The following is a 23,660-nucleotide window of genomic DNA, read 5'->3' as shown; positions in this document are numbered from 1 at the left end:
AATACAGTAATTGAAATTTCAATACGAGCGGGAATCGCTAGGAAATGGCGGACCAATCAAAAGTGGCCCCCTGATGGCCAGTCTCTGTTAGAGGGTCTCTACTTGAAGGACATCAACAGCGCCATCCATCCATAGAGATAGTAGTACTAGAGTACGCATTGTCGGAATTTGAGGAGTGGGGGTAATTCTATCTAAAAAAGGACACACTCATTTGGAACCGTTTCGTTCTCTCTCGTTTCGCGCATGCGTATACTCTGAGAGAGAAGATTGAAAGAAAAAATAAGGAGTTGCATGATATAAAGACAAGGGTATGCTCTTGCGCATCGATAAATCACGTGACTGTCAACTGGCCAATCAGAATTGTCACCAAGTTACGTCATCATTACGCGGTAATTTCGAAATTATTATAATTTCTTTGCAATGTACATTATAAAAAATTACTATTTTACTATTTTTATAAGTGTCAGCATAAAAAATAATCTTTTATTGAATTTTTTGTAATACATTAATACGCATTACTTTACTGAGATGTGAGATACAAAGTATAATATGTTTAAGTATATGTAAAGTTCATTTTGGACGGAAAAATTGTATGAAAGTAATATTTTATTAATTAAGTATGAAATAAACTTGTATGAAATAAACAAAAATTAATCTTATTATTATATTAAATTAAATTTTAATGATAACACATGTAAATTAATGTATATATTATATTTAATACATAAATTATTTTATTAAATTGATATTGTATTAATTTAAATATATAAAATTTTCCAAATAAATCAATTACATTAAACATTTTAATATAAAAAAAAATACGAAAAAAACATCATTATTTTTCCGGTAAATTAAAATGTATTATTTATCAATATACTTACAACGGTCTTTGCAGTACTTTAATTGAAATGTTTATTTTAAGAATAAAACGTATCATGTAATATATTAGTACTATATATGACATTATCTTGAAATTAATAATTTTTATATTATAAAAAGTCATTTTATTATTGTTGTAAACATTATCTTATAGAAGCGCGCGATTTATAAAACCCACTTTACATAATCAATAATTGAAAAATAGAATTTTAAAACAACATTTAATATTATGAGCGATTGTAAGAAATTATATTTTATTATGTTTGAATTGAACAAATAAGAAATAATTATAGGTTTAAAAACATTGTTGTAAAAAATTCAAGAAATATATTTACTGCGCAATTCATTGTTATCACGCACGATCACTTTATGATAAATATACACGCTACTTACGCACATACACTATTACTGTGCTCGCGATCGTTTTTGCGGCCATATTACCCGAACTCGAACCGCTCCGTAATTAACCGAAATAAATCGAATGTGACGTAACTTGGTGACAGTCACGTGCTTATCCCCTCTATTTTTGATAGATGCGCAGTGGATTACCACCGGACGAGCATACCCTTGTCTTTATATCATGAGGAGTTGAAAGAGCAACTCTTGGCACTGGGAAACCCTTAACCTTATCAAAGTCAATTCTTTGTTTGATTCCAAAGAGATCAGGCTTGTCCGGTCATTCTTGGAAAGCCAAAAGTTTCTTTCCGCGAGACTTAACTAAACCATGTGAATTTGATTATCTTTATAAGAAACAATCTGGTGGTGCTGGCCAATATGCTCGCATAACTGGAATTATAGAAGTATAAGTAATAGATTTTTATCATTAATATTTATTGATATTATTCATCGAGAGCCCTTAACCTTATCAAACTCAATTCTTTGTTTGATTCCAAAGCGATCAGGCTCAATCAGGCTTGTCCGGTCATGTAATGATGAAACTTTTCTCGTTCGACTCGTTCTTTCTTTCGAATCTTTCGATCCCCTCTCTCAGAATATATGGCTATACACATGCGCGAAACGAGAGAGAACGAAAAGGCCCAAATGAATGCGTCCTTTTCTAGATAGGATTACCCCCACTCCTACAATGCGTACTCTAGTACTACTATCTCTATGGGTGTGTGTCAATCGCTCGCTCTTTCTAATACTCCTATTGGCTGCTTTTATTACCGCCCATTGGATGTCGTAATTATCAGATACTACGGCTGAAAATATGTCAGTTACAATGAATAATAGTTGACATAACCACTGCTTGCGAATATCCTCTTCTTTTGGAAATCTGTTAATAACAAAAATAATTAAATTTATAAGTTGCAAGAAATTATTTTTTACGCATTTTTTGGTACAAAATCTAACCTACGTTTCATTACATAATACAAATAGAAACAAAATATTACACTTATACTTACGCATAATAAGAAACCGATTTATCACAATTGCCGCACAAAACACAATAAACGCAAGGCATTTTTTAAAATAAAATGCAAAACTATATTCAAATAAAGCTGTTGACAAGGCCATAAAGCGGGGAGCACAGACTTTTGCATAACGCATAAAGCATGTGCATAAGGAATTTCATTGGTCCATTTTCTTATGCATGAGTCAATGGACCAATCAAATTCTTTATGTATATGGTTTATGCGTTATGCAAAAGTCTGTGCTCCCCGCTTTAAGCTTATGCATAAGAAAATGGGCCAATAAAATTCCTTATGCACATGCTTTATGCATTATGCAAAAGTGTGTGTTGGGGCTCTCATACTTTCGCACCGCCAGTAGCCTGGTTTACATCGTGCACTTGATACGCGTACTAACCTTAGAGCATATATATGTACATGGAGAGGGAATGGCCAATTCAAATTGTGCCCAAAATCTGTGCGAGTGAGATAGATACAAGTTCCTAATCGTCTTCTGTGCGCATGCGTTGAAATTATCAGATACTACGCTGAAAATATGTCAGTTACAATGAATAATAGTTGACATAACCACTGCTTGCGAATATCCTCTTCTTTTGGAAATCTGTTAATAACAAAAATAATTAAATTTATAAGTTGCAAGAAATTATTTTTTACGCATTTTTTGGTACAAAATCTAACCTACGTTTCATTACATAATACAAATAGAAACAAAATATTACACTTATACTTACGCATAATAAGAAACCGATTTATCACAATTGCCGCACAAAACACAATAAACGCAGAGCATTTTTTAAAATAAAATGCAAAACTATATTCAAATAAACTGTTGACAAGGCAACAACTCTTAATGAACGGGATTTTACATATTAAATTCAGTTCAACGCATGCGTGACGCATGCGCACAGAAAACGATTAGGAATTTATACCTTTCTCTCTCGTACAGATCTTGGACACACTTTTGGTCTATAGGCGGCATAGGAAATTCCTCCTCCATGTATATATGCTTTAAGATCGTTCAAAGCATAGAGAATGGACTGCGCGATCCCGTATCTATGTAGTATCAAAATGTGTCGACGAAAATGAGAGAGAGGGTCCGTGGAAGACGGCCATTTCTATCTTTTTCCATTCCATGATGTAATGGAAGAGAGAATGAGAGGGAGATGGCCGTCTTCCACGGTCCCTCTCTCTCGTTTTTGTTGACCATTTTGACACAAGGATCGCGCAGTCCATTCTCTATGTCTTTGAGATCGCTAGACGATAAAAAGAGACAGAGCTATTAGAAAGAGACAGAGCTTGACCCACACACTGAAATATAATACCTAGAGTTCCTAGAAGTAAGGGTGCCGTCACATACAGCCCGCAATCCGTAATCCGCACCGGATGTCCGCAAAAGTTGCTAGGCATTGCGTCCGTAACGTTACGTGTATTTTATCTCCTTATGGGTGCAAACCCATGCAGCGGAATAGCGTAACGCGGAACGAGAGTAGAACCAATCACGAGATTCTCTAGAACCACAGAATGCTCGTTATTGGTTCTGCTCTCGTTTCGCGTTACGCTATTCCGCTGCATGGGTTTGCACCCTTACTTCTAGGAACTCTAAGCCCGGATCCTCATACGGGCAACAGCGCTTTGACACCAAACGCTGATTGGTGAAAAACCGGTGGCGAGGGTAAAATTTACCCCCATAACCCGTTTTTCACCAATCAGCGTCCGGTGTCAAAGTGCTGTTGCCCGTATGAGGATCCGGGCTAATAATACCTACTGGAACGCGCGCTGACCCTCGCCGCCTTTGTTGGCAGTGATCCGAGAGAGAGCATGTCAAGTGGTATCTTTGTCCTTTTCGAAGTTATACTGCGCATGTGTAGTAAACAGTAGTGGTGCTCGTACAACAATCCCGGGAAAAGTTAAAATTAATAAAACAAAAACAGACACATGAAAGGTCAAGAGCCAGATAAAATTAATAATATACGTAGCATGCATATGTTAAATGTATGTTAAATATCAATTATTATTGTTTAATATTTAAATATGGTGAAATACTGTTGTATTAAAAATTGCAAGCAAGTTTGGAGATCAGGGGGTCTATTCTTGACAAGAAACGTACGAAAAATTAGGAAAATACTATAGTATACGTAACGTATACTATAGTATTTCCCTAGACTTTCGTATACGTTTCTTTTCAAGAATAGAGCCCCAGACATTGATATTTCATTCTTTAGGTAATTAAATTTGATTAAAGTTATGAGAATAACTTCTATTTCTGAAATATTTTTGAAATTGAAATGCAAATCATTTAAAACTCATTTTAATTTTCCACTTAAAAATGAAAATCTATTCAGTGAATGGTTACGTGTTGTATATATTTTTGTTGCTTTCTATTTCTAGTTTGGGCATGGCTATTTTGCTTTTGTAAATGCTGTAAATTCAAATAAAGAATATATGTTGTAAGAATATTATGTTGTTATGAAATTATGTTGTTATATTACGTTGTTAAAGTGCACTGAGTGCACACTAGCTCTGTCAATTAAAAACGCTAATAATATGACATATGTCACTCATAACAGACAATTCAACGTATAATTTAATTTGTAAGAAAGAATTAAATTTTTGATAATATTGTACTAAAAAAGGACAAGGATACCACTTGAGACCCTCTTTGTCGGATCGCGAAACTAGCGCCAGCGCGCGTTCCAGTAGGTATTATATTTCAGTGGACCCACACCGGTCGCTATCTCTTTCTTTCGGGCCGGTCATATTATTACAGCCTGTGCGCAGTCCATACTATATGTCGATAATCCTACTGTATGATCCTTATACTGTGCTTTCCACCGAAGTGACAAGAACACATAAATATTTACGAAATAATTCATCTAAAGGAGTAAATTCATTTCTTGCTTCCTAAAAAATAGTACTATCATTAATAAAATAGGATTATTGTTAATTTTATTTTTTGGATACATGAAATATCGGACTTATGTGAATCCTACATTAGAGGATGCGGTCTACTTGGCGCTACAAATACTTTGAAGCTTTTGACTGAACAATCAGAAAAAAGAATTATACTAATTGTCCAATCAAAAAATGCTTCGAAGCATCAAATAAACCGTAGTCTTAATCATAATCTTAAGATATAATTCTCATAAAGGTTGATTTATACTGGCCGTAAACTGTTAACTTATGCTGTAATCTGTAAAAATTGACCAATCACAGTCGAATGAGAGGGGAATAATCGATTATAATTGGTCAATTTTTACAGATTACAGCATAAGTTAACAGATTACGGCCAGTATAATCCAACCTTAAGGCTGCGCACAATGGTGGAACAGATATTAGATATTAAAATATTAACCTATCAGAATCGTGCATTCCAGTGGAACTGGTATCTGATAGGTTAATATTTTAATATATCTAATATCTGTTCCTCCATTGTGCGCAGCTCTAACTATTAAAAAACTATCGATAGTATTCAATAGTCCAGGATAATCGACAGTTATCGATAGACCATCGATAGTTCTCGACCTCTGTATGACGATAGCAAAAAAAGAAACTAATGAAACTATCGACATATCGAATTAAGGTTAGACTATTGATTTGCTGGATTCACACTACATTCAATTTTTGTCGTACGATGACTCTGCAACCAATCGGAAAACAAAATTTTGCTTCGTATCGACAATACGATTTTTCTGATTGCAGAGTCATCGTACGACGAAAATCGGATGCAGTGTGAATCCAGCAATAGTCGCTATTGATAGTTTTCCGTTTCTACATTCTCTACTCGACGTACTAATTACCGGCCGGCGGCCTTAAGCGGGGAGCACAGACTTTTGCATAACGCATAAACCATATACATAAAGAATTTGATTGGTCCATTGACTCATGCATAAGAAAATGGGCCAATGAAATTCCTTATGCACATGCTTTATGCGTTATGCAAAAGTCTGTGCTCCCCGCTTTACGTCTTCTTTCATCCTAGTTTTTTAGGCTGCGGTCGAGTTGCCACTACGAATACTTTGAAGCGTTTCTTGATTGGTCAGTTTGTATAACTCTTTCTTTTGATTGGTCAATCAAACGCTTCAAAGCATTCGTAGTGGCAACTCGACCGCAGCCTTAAGGTTGGATCAATGAAATTCCTTATGCACATGCTTTATGCGTTATGCAAAAGTCTGTGCTCCCCGCTTTACGTCTTCTTTCATCCTAGTTTTTTAGGCTGCGGTCGAGTTGCCACTACGAATACTTTGAAGCGTTTCTTGATTGGTCAGTTTGTATAACTCTTTCTTTTGATTGGTCAATCAAACGCTTCAAAGCATTCGTAGTGGCAACTCGACCGCAGCCTTAAGGTTGGATTATACTGGCCGTAAACTGTTAACTTATGCCGTAATCTATAAAAATTGACCAATCACAGTCGAATGAGAGGAGAATAATCGATTATAATTGGTCAATTTTTACAGATTACGGCATAAGTTAACAGTTTACGGCCAGTATAAATCAACCTTTAAGGTTGGATTATACTGGCCGTAATCTGTTAACTTATGCTGTAATCTGTAAAAATTGACCAATTATAATCGATTATTCTCCTCTCATTCGACTGTGATTGGTCAATTTTTACAGATTACGGCATAAGTTAACAGTTTACGGCCAGTATAAATCAACCTTTAATCAGCTCACAGATTTGTCGCGTTGCTTGCACTTTTTGCACTTACCATCTTCGCTTTCTTTCTTTTTAAAGCCGAATATACATCTATCTCATTTTAAGTGCAAAATTATTTGGGGATTTCATGCAACGCGAACAGACCTTTTATGTCGGCTAGAGTCCTATCTAGGACCACAGTATATACTTGTGCTAGGACTCTAATATCGGCATTCGTTGAGTAATGGCTGTTTGCGAGGTGTTTAGGCGTGCAGCTAGTCGGTCTAGTCTTGAGATAATTAATTGTTAGTCGAGCATAATTTTTTTCGCTTGTTGTGCGTTCGAGAATCATGTGAATATAATACATTTTTATACATCACGTATGACGGTATAAGCCATAAGGTAATAACAAGAAAAATTTCATTTTAAATGTGTAATAATTTTTAACTGAGAAAATTTCTAATGATTAGGTTCACGTGCACAACACTACGTATTTAATAGAGAGTAGTTTGGAATTTCTGCACGTGCAGTCCTGTGGATCCTGCGTATTGATCAGAAATATTACTGTAATATTGTTTATGAATAACAAATAAATTCTTTGTAATATCAGGTATGTTTTATTAAATAATAAAGGGTGCGTTCCGTTTCACGCTTGATGTGCATAATGTATCATTTATCTTTGTTGCTCATAACATGTTAAACAAGGACAATTGATGTATTATGCATATCATACGCAAAACAGAATGCATCTAAAAAAAGAGGCTGTGTCGTAATAAACAAAAGAAAAATAATACTAACTTTATTGAAATGATTTTAGGTGAAAAAATATATACACAACGTAACTATACATCAAGCATTAAAAGACTGAAAATTGAAGTGGAACTTAAGAGTAGATTATTTACTATTTAATTTATATTGCTAAATCTCAACCTAACCTTGACTTAACCTTAGTATAAAACTAAAAGAGTTCTGAGGTTAATTAACAAAAATTTGTTTTTTGATATCATGGATTTCGACAAGTATTTTAAAAAAGATGTGGATGGGGCTTACAATCTACATTTTTTAAACAAGGACAAACTTTCTATATATGAGATAAGGGAAATATTTTCAGTTTATGGAAATATCTTAGCCATAAATGTTACTAGGGACGAAACTGGATTTAGATTTGTAAAATATGGAACCTTACATGAAACAATAGCTTGTTTAAAAGGTTTAAAAGATGGTAGTAAGATACAGCTACTGCCAGAAAAAAGTAAAATAAAGGATAGAAAGTCATATAGAAATTCAAATGATGAAAATTTGTTGAATGATGGAGGAAACTGCACAAATAAAACTTTTAATGGAAATGATAGATCTGATATTTCAAATACTTTTCAAAATTCTATGCATAATCATAGACCTATCCCAAATGTAACTAATGACAATTCATCAGCACTTGATAGAAAATCTTCAGTATCTTCAAGACAAACTTTCATGGAGAATAACTCTTTGGATACAATAGATTATGGAAAATACTATAAGATAACAAAAGATGGAAGTTATAGCGTACATTTTGCAAATAAGAAAAACTTGGCCTCGGAATTTATAAAAGATACATTTTCATCTTATGGAACTATTACATCCATATATGATGGAGGAAATGTTAATGGATTGAAAGTTATAACATATAAAACATTGGATGAAGTAATAAATTGTATAAAAGGTCTTCAAAATGATAGTCAGATATATTTGTTACCAGAAAAGAATAAATCGGCAGGTGAATCAAGAACAACTAATCAAAACAGTTTGAATCGGTGGCAAGCATCAAGGACAGAAGATATTTCACAAAAGACGTTCAATACTGATAAACAATTTAATTCGAATTCTACTCATAATGAGAATAATAAACAAGAAAAATTATCAGAATATATAGAAAAGCCAATTTACAATATAAGAGCTTGTGATTTTAATAAATTTGATGGAGCTGACAACTTTTCAGATAGTACTTGCAATTCAAGACATGATAAATCTAATAATGATGCAACTAAATATAAGAATATGAGTCCTCAAATGTTTGATGAAAAATACTCATTTTTGAGACAACATAAATCCATTAATAATGAAGATTATAGTCGAGTAATGAGAAAGAAGCAAGAAGGAACTAAATTAGATTCTTCAACGATGATTGAGGTAGATAAAAATAGGCGATTTAGTACACATGATCAGAAAATGCCAATGTTAGTTTCTAACACAGAAATTAAATTGAAAGAATTTGATGTCATGTCTAATAGCTCATTGTCAAACGAGACTAGGAGTTTATCTAAAATTGTGTACATCCCAATGCAAGAAATAATTGTTGCTAACATTCATAAAAACTATGGCATACATTACATTTTACATTTGTTTGAAAAATACAGTCCAATTTCGGCAACAATTGTACTGACGATTTCTGAAACTAATATACGATATTGTCACGTTTATTTTAAAACTGTACAAGATGCGGTAGCTGTTGAAGAAGAATTTGATAATTTTGATTTATATGGCCAAAATCTTATTGTTCTACGAAAATCACGGTTGATAGACGAAACTATCTGTGAATAATTTTGTCTTTCTTGTTACATTGAATTTTTATAAGTTTTTTCTTTGTGAAGATATTGATATTTTTTTAATTAAACTATTTGGTTTACAGAAGAAAATAATGTTTGTGTATGATGTACAAAAATAACATACATGTGTGTTACAATCTCATAAAATTTAATAAGTTTTAGTTGTAAACTAAAATGCAGTATGAAAATAATTTCAAAAATAATTTATAAGGTTGTGTGTAATTTAATAGTAAAAGTTTGTAGTATGTATAAGTGTATTTCCCTGTTTTTTTTCCTTTCGTTTCTTCTCCCTTTTATTTATTTAAAAAGTAATTTATTTACAATTTATTGCATGTATATTTAAATTATAAAGTAAATTATATCCTCGATTATATTAATTAAAGTCATATCCTTGATTTGTTTGTCCATTATTATAAGTTGCTGTTTCTTGTGCAAAATCAAAATATCAAGAATAAATTTATCAAATATAGGAGGAGATTAAAAATCAAAGAAATTCAAAAGAATTTTTATATAAAGATTAAAATGTAAGATTTACGAATTCTTGGATTCCTGGACCTTTTAGGATGTTTAAAAAAAATATAAAGTTCTCTGAAAGAAATATTTTCTTCATTTGCATAACGTAAAATAAAAGAATTAATAAAAGATTGAAAAAGATTCTATTTTTAATTTTATTTTAATAAACGTTCGTAGATAAATGTGACAATGCGAATCCTGAGTCTATTATCTTTATAGTCAATCAACACTGGTGCTTAGGGTGCGTCCCGATGGAGAAAGAAATAGCAGAACGGAATGAGAACGGAACATTGATAGAAAAGAGATAGGATTGTTCTATCTCTTTTCTATCAATGTTCCGTTACTGTTCCGTTCCGTTATTTCTGACTTCATGTGACTGCACCCTTAGAACATATATGTATAATATGGAATGCTAATAGGACGCGCAGGCTGAAGCCAAGTAAGTGCGAGAGAGAAAGGTTTAGTGGAACTAAAATTCATAATGCGCATGCTCAGTTCTGTCACTCCGTTCGTCAATCCATTCCGTATTCCGGTTACTCAACCAATGGATGGGAACCACCTGACGAAATTGAGCATGCGCATTGCGAATTTTAGTTCCATTATACCTTTCTCTCTCGCACCTATCTTGGCTTCGCCTGAGCGTCCTAACCTATTAGCATCCTATGTTATATATGTCTAAGCTGTGATGTGAGTAACATAACCTATATCATAGTTATTGACATTTTAAGTTAAGTACACGTGAGTTTTGAGAAGATGCAATTAACAATGTCGAAAGGTTTTAATAAAGACGAAGTACGTAAAATACTTCAGAAAGAAGAACAGTTCATTTCGCATATATTATCTATAATGCCCATGTCGACACATGAATTAGGTAAATATATATTTTTCAAGTAATATAATTTCTGGTATGTAAGAGATGTTTAAAAATAATAATTAAATGGATGTACTTTTATGTTTTTCTTTAGCTGAAAAAAATGATTCAACGGAGGAAAAAGAGCCCACAAAAAAAGGTATTACCTCATTTTTTATTTGAAAGCATAACATAATTTTGCAGAATTCAGTTTATCTAAATTTCTAACCAATGATATTCTATAATATTTATATTCATATTTTAATATGTAATATACAAGACTAGTAAAAAGTGGTAATCATTCATTGGATAATACTTTTTATTTCAAGTAAATTTAGGTTTTATCTGTTTATTAAAATAGATTTGTCATTCTTCATTGTTAATATTTTTTTAATTGTATTTTCCATTGTAGTGAAAAATTTTGCTATACCAGGAAAGAAAACCAAAAGAGCACAGTCTTTTAAAGAGTTACATGCAAAATTGGAGGAATTAAAGGGTGTAAAGAAGTTACACTATAAACAGAAACTTCTTAAGAAAACTTTGAAAAATAAACTCAAGAAGAAGATGAAAAAGGAAGAGCGTTTATTACAGAGAAAGCTTGCTAGGATAGAACAAAATACAATTAATGGCAGTAAAATAAAGACTGAAAATGAGGAAGTACCTAAAGTTCCAAAACCTAAACCAGTTTTCAATTCGGAAGGTAAAATGGTATTTAGCAAATTTGATTTCTCTGAGATCGGCGTAAAGAAGAAATTACCTAAGAGTCAGAATGACCCTAAAAAGGTGTTACAGCAACTACAACTGAAAAAAGAAAAATTAAAGCAATTAGAAGATTTAGGAGATAAGGAAAAAGCTGAAGACATTAGAGAAAAAGATGCATGGAAATCTGTATTAGCAAAAGTATCTGGTGAAAAGGTATGTACTCACCTTTTTTTTAATTGTATCTATTCCATATACATATGAAAAAAAATTTTTTTTTACTTTTTATTAAATATATATAGCGAATTTGTCATTGTTTGTTCTTCGTATGTTTTAATGTTTTTTTACACTTTTAATGCATTATTATACTTATTTGACAGATTAAAGATGATCCCGAATTGCTGAAACGTACTATAAAACGAAACGAACAGAAAAAGAAACATAGTGCAAATAAATGGAATTCCAGGATAGAGAATATACAGAAATCTATACAAGAAAAGCAAGAAAAACGACGAGAAAATATTATGAAAAAGAAGAAGGAGAAGAAACAGAATAAATTGAAAAAGGTAGCAAAGAAAGGACGAATAGTATCCGGATTTTAACCATCGATCATTTATAAGGCTGTAATTGTAAATTGACTTTGTAAAATTTTTATTATGTATCCTTGATTGTCAAGAATCATTCTATTCATCAATCTGATATAGGAAGGCAGACATTCTATCTTTTGTTATACTTGCTGGTTAATGGAATAGTTAAATGTTTATGAAAGCATACTTGGAATGATGACTTGTGTACAATATCAATCTTCATAATACAATCACGAGTAATAACTTTATTCATATAATTTAGTTTTACATTAATTAGAAATCTGTATTTACATTGATATATTAGTATTGTAGACCAGCTACTTCCTACAGTGACCGCGTACGTTTTGGATTTTAATTATCGTGTAAAAAGCTCTACTCGCAAATGTTACGAGTAAATAGTACAAAATTTCATGTCGGTCGTAATGTTTAGTTACGGCGTACACGCACACATTCACACAAAAGAAATACGATGCTTTATTTTTCGAACATCATCTTATTGTAAATTTTATTTTATTTCTTTTGACATAAAAGCATTGTATATTTTTCTGATATTTTGTACAATCATCGCGATATGGTAGTGCTTGAGTACAGACATCCGATTTCCTTCCGATGCTCCAAGAGACATTTTCAGAGAGGCCGGTCAGTAAATGATTGGCAGATCTAGGACGAGAGTTTCGATATAGCTGCCGTCTTTCACCTCCTGCTAGGTGTCTCCTAACGCCGCAGAGACCGCATTAGCGTGTGTCAAAGCCGTCCACAGCGGACTATGATCCACAGGCAACGGCACCGTCAAAGATTTCGATGGTCGTGGAGACCTGCAAAAACAGAATAAATGTAACCACATCTGCAAAACACACTAACGTTTTACGAAAACTCTAGATTAGTTTTAACTTTCTACAAGTCATTATGTCGAATGTTCAAATGATTTAAACATAGCATAGAGACATTATATTGATTTTATAAAACAGATCACAATCTGAAATAATCATATCTGTACAATGAGTAAACAATTGATTATGCATGCACATGTATTGGTAAATTGTTTTATAATACTTCATTCTCAAATTTGGTTTATCTTTTATTTTTTACTTCGTAAAAAATATATTTTAGATTTTTGTTGTCGATATTCTATTATATTCACATTTTGTATACATGCTCTCAACAAAAAAGTTTCACCAACAAAATCTATTGAAAATATTTATCAGTTATAGAATTGGTCAGTATTAATGAATATATCTATTTGTCAGGAGAGTATAGGTAGGTGATGTGTGTGTAGAAATTAACATGTATCAATATTTTTTTATTTAGTAGCAATGCAACCTTTATGCTGAAAAATTATAATTTATTTTATCTACATATAAAATGTTCATTTCTACCAATGTGGATTAACTTTAATCTCGATTTAACTTATCTTTTCTTGATTTTTAGAACTAGAAAAAGATAAAAAGTAAGTTAAATTGAGATTAAAGTTAATTTATATTGTTGGAAGTGGACATTATGGAATAATTTGAATTGAAAATTGCGTCCTCTTTCCAATATTTGAACTCTGTAAACTTAGTCACAATTGCGTCGACCAATCAGCGTGCATGCACGTAATATGTATACGCTACGTGCTAGACGAAAATAAGCGTTGACAGAAGTGAGTGAGAGGAGGGATGCTTCGTATGATGTTTGCGCCGATTTTTCGTGATTTTTTATTCGACCAGACGCGTTGTCCTTGCGAAATATCGAGGCTGATCACGTCGTGTTACTGTTAAATAGCAGTCTAGTCCAATTTTCATTCATTTTAACGAAGCATCGATCGAATCGATTAAAGCTCGTAGTTAGGGCAATTGCTAATGCCATATAGTTCCGTTATTCAATCTGCGATTAACGCGATTGCTTTCGACACAAAGCTCCAAGGTGAAATATCTTGTGTTCTATTAATTTAGAAACCATATTCTTGTTATATTATAAAAGGAAATACAGACTATATTATATATAATATATAACCATATTATTCTCATTAAATGCGAGCGAGGAACAAAAAATCATCCTGATTTCGATCAGAATATTTACGACACTGGAAAGCGGGTGGAAAGAGTACTTTGGCGCCATTATATTGTCGTAATTATCTTATTAGGTAGAAGTAATAAGCGTCGCGTCTCTAATCAGTTTTTATGTCTCCTACGCTATGACTCATGGTGTAAGTAGTAATAGTAATACACCATGCTATGACTCGCATAACTCGGATACGTTCAGATTGCTAACGGAAGGAAGAAGGAAGAAAACGCAGTATCGAGTGACCAATTTCGCAATCTTTATTCGATATCATTTTCGAGAAATATCCGAATCCGATCGCGTTGCGGTTGTCATTAGTAATAGCTATAGGTATGTAGTTTGATTTTCGTCTAATCGATTTAATAAAACATTAATCGCTTTTGTCAATTGATTGAAACTCGTATACATATATAGTTGGCGCAATTAATGCATGCATGTATAGTTCGTGGCAATTATATATATATATATATTGCCTTCGGCACGAGACTCGTCGTAGATAAGATAAATCTTTTTTGTTAATTTTAGAGAACCAATTTTTGTAAAAGAGAAATATATTGACTTTTATTCTTAAAACACAGAGTCATAATTAAGTCATGATATAGGACGTCATCATATGATGTCGTTTGATAATTAAAAAGATCATATTTATAAATGACAAAATCACGAAGATATCCTTGAGATGTCATTATGATTTCTCTGTTCTACTTGAGAGTTATCCGAGAATGGATTGGATTTTGTCTATTCGAATTCGTATTTTAAATAGCGAATACTTTTTTGTGGATTCAATTGAATTCAATTGGATTCAATTAGATTCAATTAGATACAACTGGATTGAAAAACTGCGTTTCCTATTCAAAACTATGAATTGAACAGTATTCACTATGGTCACAAACGCACTGAAAATGCTAATACCCAGCTAGCAAGCTCACGTGATAATGACGTGATTATGAAGTGATTTTGATGACAATGCCGTCAAGTGACATAAATGGAACGTTATTTTGACGTCATTTGTAATACCAAAAGTTGACGTCACCGATATGACGTCAACTAGATGTTACATTGACGTCATATATATGACCATTACTAATTAATTATTTTTTGTTATTATGTGTATTATTATTTGATGTATCATTTTATCCTTTAATATTCGATGAAAAACAAGGATAAAATGATATGTCATGCGCATTACACTTGCGGAAATGATACATACATGTATACTAATACATACTGCACTAATACATACACTATCATATAAACACATAAACCATTTGTTTTCAATATTTCCATTGAATATATCACAATTATACAGACATTGACATACAGATTTGTGGATCATCGAAGTACAGCAGTTCCCGTACGATTGTCAAGGTTAAGCATGCGAGGTCGTGGTACATACAACTTCGGATGGGTGACCGTTTGGGATGCATCATGAAAAAAAATTAATTCTCGAATTTAGAGAAAATTTTTTTTTTCAGTAATTAGGGAAAACTGACCGGTATTCTACTTGAATTTCTACACGAAGTATATACGAATTTACTACTGCATTATTGCACTAGTAGTGACACTAATAGTACTTTTTAATCATATTTACGTCTCCCTGACGTAATAAAATAACGTCAATAAGATGTGACATAATCACGTGATATATACGTCAGAAAAACGTTACTTTTATGTTATAATTGACGTTATTTGTGCCAAAAATTCACGTCATTATCACGTGACCTTGCTAGCTGGGTATTATTTTATGATTGAAAAGTATACAGATATGCTCCATGCAATTCCTATAAATGAATAAAAACGTATTCGGATTGAAAAGTATACAGATATGCTCCATGCAATTCCTATAAATGAATAAAAACGTATTCGGATTGAGAAGGATTCATTTTAACATTCATGAATCCGTATTTCTGAAAATTTGAATCCATTTTAATCCATTTCAATCCATTCTCGGATACTGGATTCTTATTAAATGGATGAGGAATAAAAATATTCCGGTTTTTCGAGAAGAGAAGAGAAAAAAGGCGTGTAAAGTATTTTGGCGCCACTGTGGAACCCAGGGTATAATGAAACCATGGGGTATAATGGGATGTATTCGATATCTGGTTACAGAGATGCTAATATAATGTAATGAATTGTCAAACAATAGTTACTATTAGATGTATCTTTTTATATGTATATTGTTATTAGTTGTCATATTATTTTTACATGAATATTGCTAAAAATTGTTTAATGTGTTCGCTTTGCTGTCCGCGAATGAGTTACAGGTTCTTTGGTATATTCGTGTAAGATAAGGGTGCGTCCCGATGGAGAAAGAAATAGCGGAACGGAATGAGAACGGAACATTGATAGAAAAGAGATAGGATTGTTCTATCTCTTTTCTATCAATGTTCCGTTACTGTTCCGTTCCGTTATTTCTGACTCCATGTGACTGCACCCTAAGCAATAATAAAATTCTATTTTTTATCGTCACAAATACATTTATCTTATTATATGATCTTTTCTTGTTACTTTTAGTACTAATCTATACAAATATATTGTTTATCTGTGGTATTTTATATTACCTAAAATAAATTAATGTACTTTGAGGCATAATGGCGCACTAATTACACGGGGCATAATGGTGCACACTTGCACAGTGGTTGCCGCCGCGACGCCGCGCCGTGGCGCTATTCGCCGTGACACATGATTGAGGTTAGGCGCCAGCCTCTTTACGTGTTGCGTATTTTTAACTATCAAGAATTTTGTACGGATTACGAAGTGCACACGTACAGAAGTGTTATCTAGTAACATTGTATTTAATAATGTGTTCTAAGTCACTTTTAAGCAATATTCAGTATTAATTTTTTAAAAGTAGACAAGTTTTATGTGGTATCCTATTATACCCCGCATAAATGACATAGTGAGATTATGACACACTTTCACAAAACAATAATTTCGTCCTGTTAACTTATACTTTTGCAGTAAAACTTAGGTTTTTCTTATAGTAAAGACTCCAAAGAAAATTTTAATATATACGAAAGTTGATTTATTTATTTTTAATATACATATATTTAAAACTTGAAAAAACTTAACTATAATCATTATACCCCGGGTTCCCCTAATTATCTCAAGTACAAGCAGATCGTTCAATCAGCGCATTTCTTCTACAATTCGCGTAAGTCGGATAAATTCAGATTGCTAGCGAAACGAAGGGAAGAAGTAAAAACGAATTGCAGTTTCGTGTGACGCGCGCTCGAATTTTCGCGAGTTATTGTTCAATTATACGCGTTCTCTTCGAGAAGTATCGAGTATAATTGCGTTACAAGTGTGCTGCTAATTAGAGAGCAGTTTGATTTTCACCGGTCTAACGAGTAATTTGTGTTTTTCAAGGCTATGCGCAGTTGATAGAGAAAGTTGGTCTTGACGCCATCATTCGAAATTGCTTATTTTCAATCGACGCGACTTGTCGGCGTCAAAGGTAAGATTTTATTAATTTTTAAATTGCATTTCTGAAATAAACATTAATTTGTATTTCATTACGAGTAATAAAAAGTTATGTCATATGTTTTTGAGAAAATTCACGTCATGGGAAACAGACGGGGGAGAAAAAGTCATAAAGTGTTCTGGCACATTGCAGTGTTTTGATATAATCTCACGTATCTCGAAGGTCGTTAATTAGCGGGCAGTTTGATTTTCGTTGATCCAACGAATAATTCATGAATTTTTCAAGTCTTGTGCGCAATTGTTACGCCATTTTATTCAAATTGCTTCTCGATTGGCGAGATTGCTTTCGGAATAAAGACTCATAGGTGAGATAATTTTGTATTCGTTTTAAAACGGCGCTTTTTGTGAAAGAATATCAATTTGAAGTTAATTAGAATTTTTATTGTACGGATGAATATGAAAAAAATGAGAAATCGTCATATGAAAAATTCTTGGCGCAAAATGAGAAAGAGGGATAGATATTCTGATCTAACAATAAGACAATCAACTATGATATTTTAATTACAACTTATTTTTTTATTGTATTTTAATTATTAATATTTTAATTCTGATTTTAGCTGTTGTCTTATTTGCATCATCTTGCGCGTTCATGACTCGCATAATTCGAACAAACTCAATTTGTAAAAAACAAAAGAAAAGAAAAAATATAATTACACAAAAGAACAAATAGATAAAAAAACAGCTTTATGTTTGTGTGTTTTCTTGTAATCTTTCATCCACTCGTATATTTTTGTTGTAAAAGATCAAATTCTGATTGCGTCGCGTTACCGTTAATTAGCGGACAACTATGTAGGTTTCGTTGTACGATAATAACAAAGTATTAGTTATTTAATCTACATATCGGATGGAGTTCGTATACAGTTAATTATTAATGCATGAAGTTTCAAACTTTTTACTTGATGTAATTATTTTCTCTAGAACCGTTTATATAGATAAGGCATTTCTTTTTTTATTAACTAAGATAAATAATGAGCATATACCACTATACTGGATCTTTTTTGTGAGAAATTGTCTTTAATATAATTTAATTAAATAAACGTTTTTCGGTCATAAATGTGACCATCTTAAAACGTTTTTCGGTCCTGAATGTGACCATATTCATTAATTTATTCTAATATACTATGAAGAATATCACTTGATTTTTGGCGTTTCGTCCCGGCTTCCATTACTGGACTCATCATTAAGACATTGTAATGGAAGCCTACCTTATACGCCTGAGATAGTTGTTTGATCGAGATTCTATATAAAGAGATATATGCGTATCAAAGCACTTACGAGAATTTTTGCGAATACCGATAGACCTCTGATGGCGGGTCGACGTAATGATATTCTTCGTAATGATATTCTTTTTTTATTAATTTAAAACCATAATTCTTGAAAAAGTATTGATTTGAAATTAGAGATTCGTATCGCGTAATTAGCCATATTTTTACGAGAATTTATGAATGAAGCGGGATAATTTAAACGTATCTCATCGTTATTACCTCGACGGTGCCAAATCCGGATGCTAGTCGGGACTACTTAATTCGAGAGCGGTGCTCTGCTCGGGATCTGAGCGCTCCTCGACGACGGTGTCTAACTCCAGGGATGAGAAGGCTCGGGATCCTCTATCACCTCTTAAGGATACCGTACGTGCCGGTCGATCGATGCCAGCTGTAAAAATGCCGACGATATGTAAGTTATATTATTTAAAAGATCTTGATGTCATTGCAATTTTTGTTTAAACAAACGTGTTTAATGCGACGCGCGTAAATTAAAATATTTTCCTTCTTTTCATTCGCTTTGCTTGCTTTGTTTGCGATTATTGAAATTCTAAGGATATCCACTGGCGGAAATTCGATTTGCCATTGACAAAGCTTCCGACAATGGAAATTTCTACTTAAATTAACTACGAGAATCTCTAAGATTTCTAATTGGCTAAACTAATTTATTAACAAACGAACCATGCAATCTAATATATGCAGCTTTTATTTTATTTTTTTATCTAGGAACAAAAAAACGTTGCGTCTCATTTTCATAAAATAAAAATGGAAATAAGTTTCCAAATATATCATCTATTCTAATAGGTTTATTAAAAATAGTGGCATACTGAATAATATTAATATTATCTCATTCTTGTACAAACTTAATTATGTTCTAACTTTTGATTATCTTATGGCATTATATGACAAGTCACAAGCGCTGATACATTATTATATAGATAACAATTTTTTTCAAATGCTAAAGAAATTGCTGTAAATTATTTGAACAAATTTCTAAGAATCGAGCGATGCTTAACTACGTTATATTTTACCTAAATCCTCTCTCGATGCTGTGCTTGCCAACACAAATAAACCTTTCAATGCGGATTAATTTTGAACCATATGATTTTATTCATTAAATATATGACATGCATTCCTTTACATGAAATAAAAGTTACTTTCAAAGGTATTTAATTACTGAATATTTAGATAACTGATTTAAACTTACACTGTTGTGTGAAATTTAATCCTCTTTAACTTTAGAGAATTAGAGGGTTTTCTGATACAGTAATTATATATAATTAAATCAATTTAACCTCTCCGTGTTTTATTTATTTTTTATTTATTTTTCGTATGTTTCGACGCATGTATCAATTGTATTCTCATTTAGGAGAGTAAATTTTAATTGCAGAAATGTATTTAAATGAGAGGAAACAATTATAATAAATGTCGCATGTCACGATAATATATGTACGTATATTTATGTTGTTCTGTGATATTTGCGATACATTTTCAATTGACTTTAATTCTTTGTATAAATTTCTCTTAACAAAAATGTAAAAATAAAATCCAGAATTTTTAAATTACTTTAAGCAATTACTTTGAATCAGTCATTATCTTATACAAAGTAAGCTTAAAAAATATTAATAGATAATATAATAAAACCTTATTTTTTAAAATAAATTAATAGAAGGCTCAACAAGTATAAAACAAATTGATTAAAAATAAGAGAAAAGAGCCAATAATTTTTTAAAAAAAGATATATAAATGTAATTAACTCAAAATCGCAATACATTAAACAAACAGAGTAAAATTCGCAAGTAAGAATTCGCACATACGTTTCGACACCGATCGGATCATTTTCAATGTTAAATTTAAAATTAAATGTGTATAATAGAATTAACGAATCAACAATAATAAAATTACATGTGTATAATTATAAAAAATTAACGAGTTACAAATATAAAATTAAATGTGTATAATTGAATAATTAACGAGTCACAAATATAAAATTAAATGTGTATAATTGAATATGGATCTTCCTTTATGATTAGTTTCGCATGAGTTATATAAATCTATTGACAAAAAAGTATATAAATTTAAAAACTTAATTATGAAGAAGTAACAATATATACAATTTACTTCTTCACATAATTAAGTTTTTAAATTTATATACTTTTTTGTCAATAGATTTATATAACTCATGCGAAACTAATCATAAAGGAAGATCCATATTCAATTATACACATTTAATTTTATATTTGTGACTCGTTAATTATTCAATTATATACATTTAATTTTATATTTGTAACTCGTTAATTTTTTATAATTATACACATGTAATTTTATTATTGTTGATTCGTTAATTCTATTATACACACTTAATTTTAAATTTAACATTGAAAATGATCCGATCGGTGTCGAAACGTATGTGCGAATTCTTACTTGCGAATTTTACTCTGTTTGTTTAATGTATTGCGATTTTGAGTTAATTACATTTATATATCTTTTTTAAAAAAATTATTGGCTCTTTTCTCTTATTTTTAATCAACTTATTTTTTAATCTCAAATTTTATTGTATATACGCACACATATATATATACAATGTATATGCATATATAATTAAATATTTATCACTAATTAATTCAAGACTTTACCGTTAAAATAATCAATATTAAAAATTATAAATTAGTGAAGACAGGTAGTTGATTAATTGATAAGAAAAAAATCAGGTTTAAAATTTCTCAAAGAAAATCTGTAGGTAGCATTACATGTATACATATATCACTTACTCTTATCATATATCACTAATTCTCACTATATCACTTATTTTCTTTCTATAATAATAAATCATTTCTCAAAATTAATAGCTACTAAAAAAATGTGAGAGTTAAATTGTACATTATGCTCATGTGATATTTATGAAGCATTTATCTTCTGTTTTCCAGTAGACAATCTTTTGTTAGGAGAGAATATTGCGGACGGTAAATTTTATGCCTCATCTACTGTGTGCACTAAATAGTGATCTAAAACGACCGTCTACTGTCTAGTGTTGACTAGATTGTCGTAAATTGAGAGTTTGTGGCGGTCGCAACGGGCACAATACCTTACGTCGTAGATCGTCCACACAGAGACATAAAAAACTTTTTTGTTAGCTGTTCAGAGAGACCGTATTAGTAGTACGTGAAGAAATAAATCCGCCTTTCCGCACTCAAGTAACACATTGCGTCGTTTTTTCATTTTTTTTGTTTTGCACTAATTAATACGCACAAAGAGGTTAAATTTAAAATAAATGTATATAGTATATTAAAAATAACCTAATTAAAAATTTAGTTGAAAACAAGTTCACACGTACTATTTTTAATACTCGCACTATCCTTTTGATATCATGTTGTATAAAAGATTCTTGTCTAATATTAGTAGGAATATATTATTATTTCCAGCTCTAAATTACGTTGAGAAATTCTAAAAATGCAGGTATAGCTAGTAATAAAAATAAATTTACACCAGTTTATGTAAAAAAAAGTTATGTGAAAAGATATATATACCATATTACATAGATAATTCTAGATGTTTCCATTTTATTTATAAATTTCGGTCATATACTGATATTGTTTATAAAATATTATTATGTTATACGTTCAAGTAGTTTTATTAATTATGCATTTATTTGCTAAATATATTGTCCGTTAAGATAATATATCCATTTATAAGCGAAAAGAATTTAATATTCTTTTCCGCTAAACTTTTTTATGTTGGTATACACGTTAAAATGTTTATCACAATTCTAAATTAAAAGCAAATAATTTATACAATGGATTTGATATTATCACTTTTACACGTCATAGCATTTTGCAGACGATTTAGAGTGGTAATAACGTGAATAAATTAGTTTATCGAATTACGCGATTGTTTACCGATACTCCCTCAAGCAATATGTAAATGGATGATGTTGTGGGTATATTAGCGATGCAAATGCTTTTATGCGAAAACGATGTTTATTTGCGGCTACGTCATTGTTCTCTTGCAGCAAAAAGTACCGGATGCCAGTACCGGATGCCAGATAACAAAAACTTTTCGACGTAAAACGAATTTTAGATGCGAAAACAGGAGTGGCGAGATAATAACGCGGCCGTTCCTGATGGTTATTCCCAACCAACCACGCGGAAATGCGCATGCACACATAAAATCGCGTTCGGATAAGGTGTCGCACGGTTACGAGAGAAATAAAAATAACACTCCGGAGCGTCACACATTACCCATCGTGTTGCACTCCGCGGAAATAGATTATCAATGAACGATATAAAATCCAATTTTTAATATTATAACGCGATATTATAAAATCGTTTGGTTACGGTATCGCATGCCACGCTTTGCCGGATAAGAAATTTATTTCCGCTCATCGTAAAAATTTCATTTAGCCCAGTGCAGTTTTCATGTGTGATTTCAAGAATAGTTGTGCAAATTTTATAGCATTTTTTTATTTTAAAATTAGCAAAGAATTTGCTACACTTGATTTAGATCCAAAAATAATATTTCATACATCTCTTTTACATGTTTGTTTTTTTTGGGGTGCAATTTATAACGTCTAGTTTATTTTGTGCTAAAAAGAGCGAGAGAAGGATTTAACTGGGAATTTAGCGGGTATTTGCTTTTGAATAGAAATAATCGGCTATACACGCACGTCGATCATAGTTTTTACACTAAAAATATCCACCGTTAGTACATGGAATTGGAA

The 23,660-nt window shown here is 31.7% G+C and overlaps 3 protein-coding genes and 1 long non-coding RNA gene across 4 annotated transcripts in view; 3 read left to right on the top strand and 1 right to left on the bottom strand.

Moving 5' to 3' along the window:
• Positions 1–7,246: 7,246 nt before the first annotated feature.
• LOC108782404 (uncharacterized) lies at positions 7,247–7,807 on the top strand. Its single transcript, XR_001940993.1, has 3 exons — positions 7,247–7,326; positions 7,395–7,534; positions 7,742–7,807. It is a non-coding gene; the product is annotated as an uncharacterized LOC108782404 (long non-coding RNA).
• Positions 7,808–7,929: 122 nt separating this feature from the next.
• LOC108782387 (uncharacterized) lies at positions 7,930–9,504 on the top strand. Its single transcript, XM_018550661.1, has 2 exons — positions 7,930–8,607; positions 8,839–9,504. The coding sequence occupies exons 1-2, from the start codon at positions 7,930–7,932 to the stop codon at positions 9,502–9,504; spliced, it is 1,344 nt and encodes a 447-aa protein (XP_018406163.1).
• A 1,191-nt stretch (positions 9,505–10,695) lies between these two features.
• Positions 10,696–12,196, top strand: Surf6 (Surfeit locus protein 6). Its single transcript, XM_018550667.1, has 4 exons — positions 10,696–10,893; positions 10,988–11,032; positions 11,285–11,787; positions 11,952–12,196. Exons 1-4 carry the CDS (start codon positions 10,776–10,778, stop codon positions 12,171–12,173), a joined length of 888 nt encoding a protein of 295 aa, XP_018406169.1. The 5' UTR covers positions 10,696–10,775; the 3' UTR covers positions 12,174–12,196.
• A 211-nt stretch (positions 12,197–12,407) lies between these two features.
• The window catches only part of LOC108782391 (uncharacterized), a 41,421-nt gene continuing 30,168 nt past the window's right edge, over positions 12,408–23,660 (bottom strand). Inside the window, exons 4-6 of the mRNA XM_018550668.1 lie at positions 19,975–19,992; positions 19,166–19,334; positions 12,408–12,973 (exon numbers count right to left, since the gene is read on the bottom strand). Of these exons, the coding sequence (XP_018406170.1) occupies positions 19,189–19,334; positions 19,975–19,992 (164 nt within the window). The 3' untranslated portion in view covers positions 12,408–12,973; positions 19,166–19,188. The remainder of the gene's footprint in view (positions 12,974–19,165; positions 19,335–19,974; positions 19,993–23,660) is intronic.

This window comes from Cyphomyrmex costatus, unplaced genomic scaffold, assembly GCF_001594065.2.
Source record: "Cyphomyrmex costatus isolate MS0001 unplaced genomic scaffold, Ccosl1.0 scaffold125, whole genome shotgun sequence".
Lineage (NCBI taxonomy): Eukaryota > Metazoa > Arthropoda > Insecta > Hymenoptera > Formicidae > Cyphomyrmex > Cyphomyrmex costatus.
Note: the sequence above shows the minus strand (reverse complement) of the source record. Positions and strands in the feature narration are given on the sequence as shown.

Coding starts and splice junctions, on each gene's coding strand:
- LOC108782387 (XM_018550661.1), top strand. CDS start 7,930: ATGGATTTCGACAAGTATTTTAAAAAAGATGTGGATGGGGCTTACAAT. Junction 8,608..8,838: donor CATATAAAACATTGGATGAA/GTAATAAATTGT, acceptor GAATATATAGAA/AAGCCAATTTACAATATAAG.
- Surf6 (XM_018550667.1), top strand. CDS start 10,776: ATGCAATTAACAATGTCGAAAGGTTTTAATAAAGACGAAGTACGTAAA. Junction 11,033..11,284: donor AAAAGAGCCCACAAAAAAAG/GTATTACCTCAT, acceptor TTTCCATTGTAG/TGAAAAATTTTGCTATACCA. Junction 11,788..11,951: donor CAAAAGTATCTGGTGAAAAG/GTATGTACTCAC, acceptor CTTATTTGACAG/ATTAAAGATGATCCCGAATT.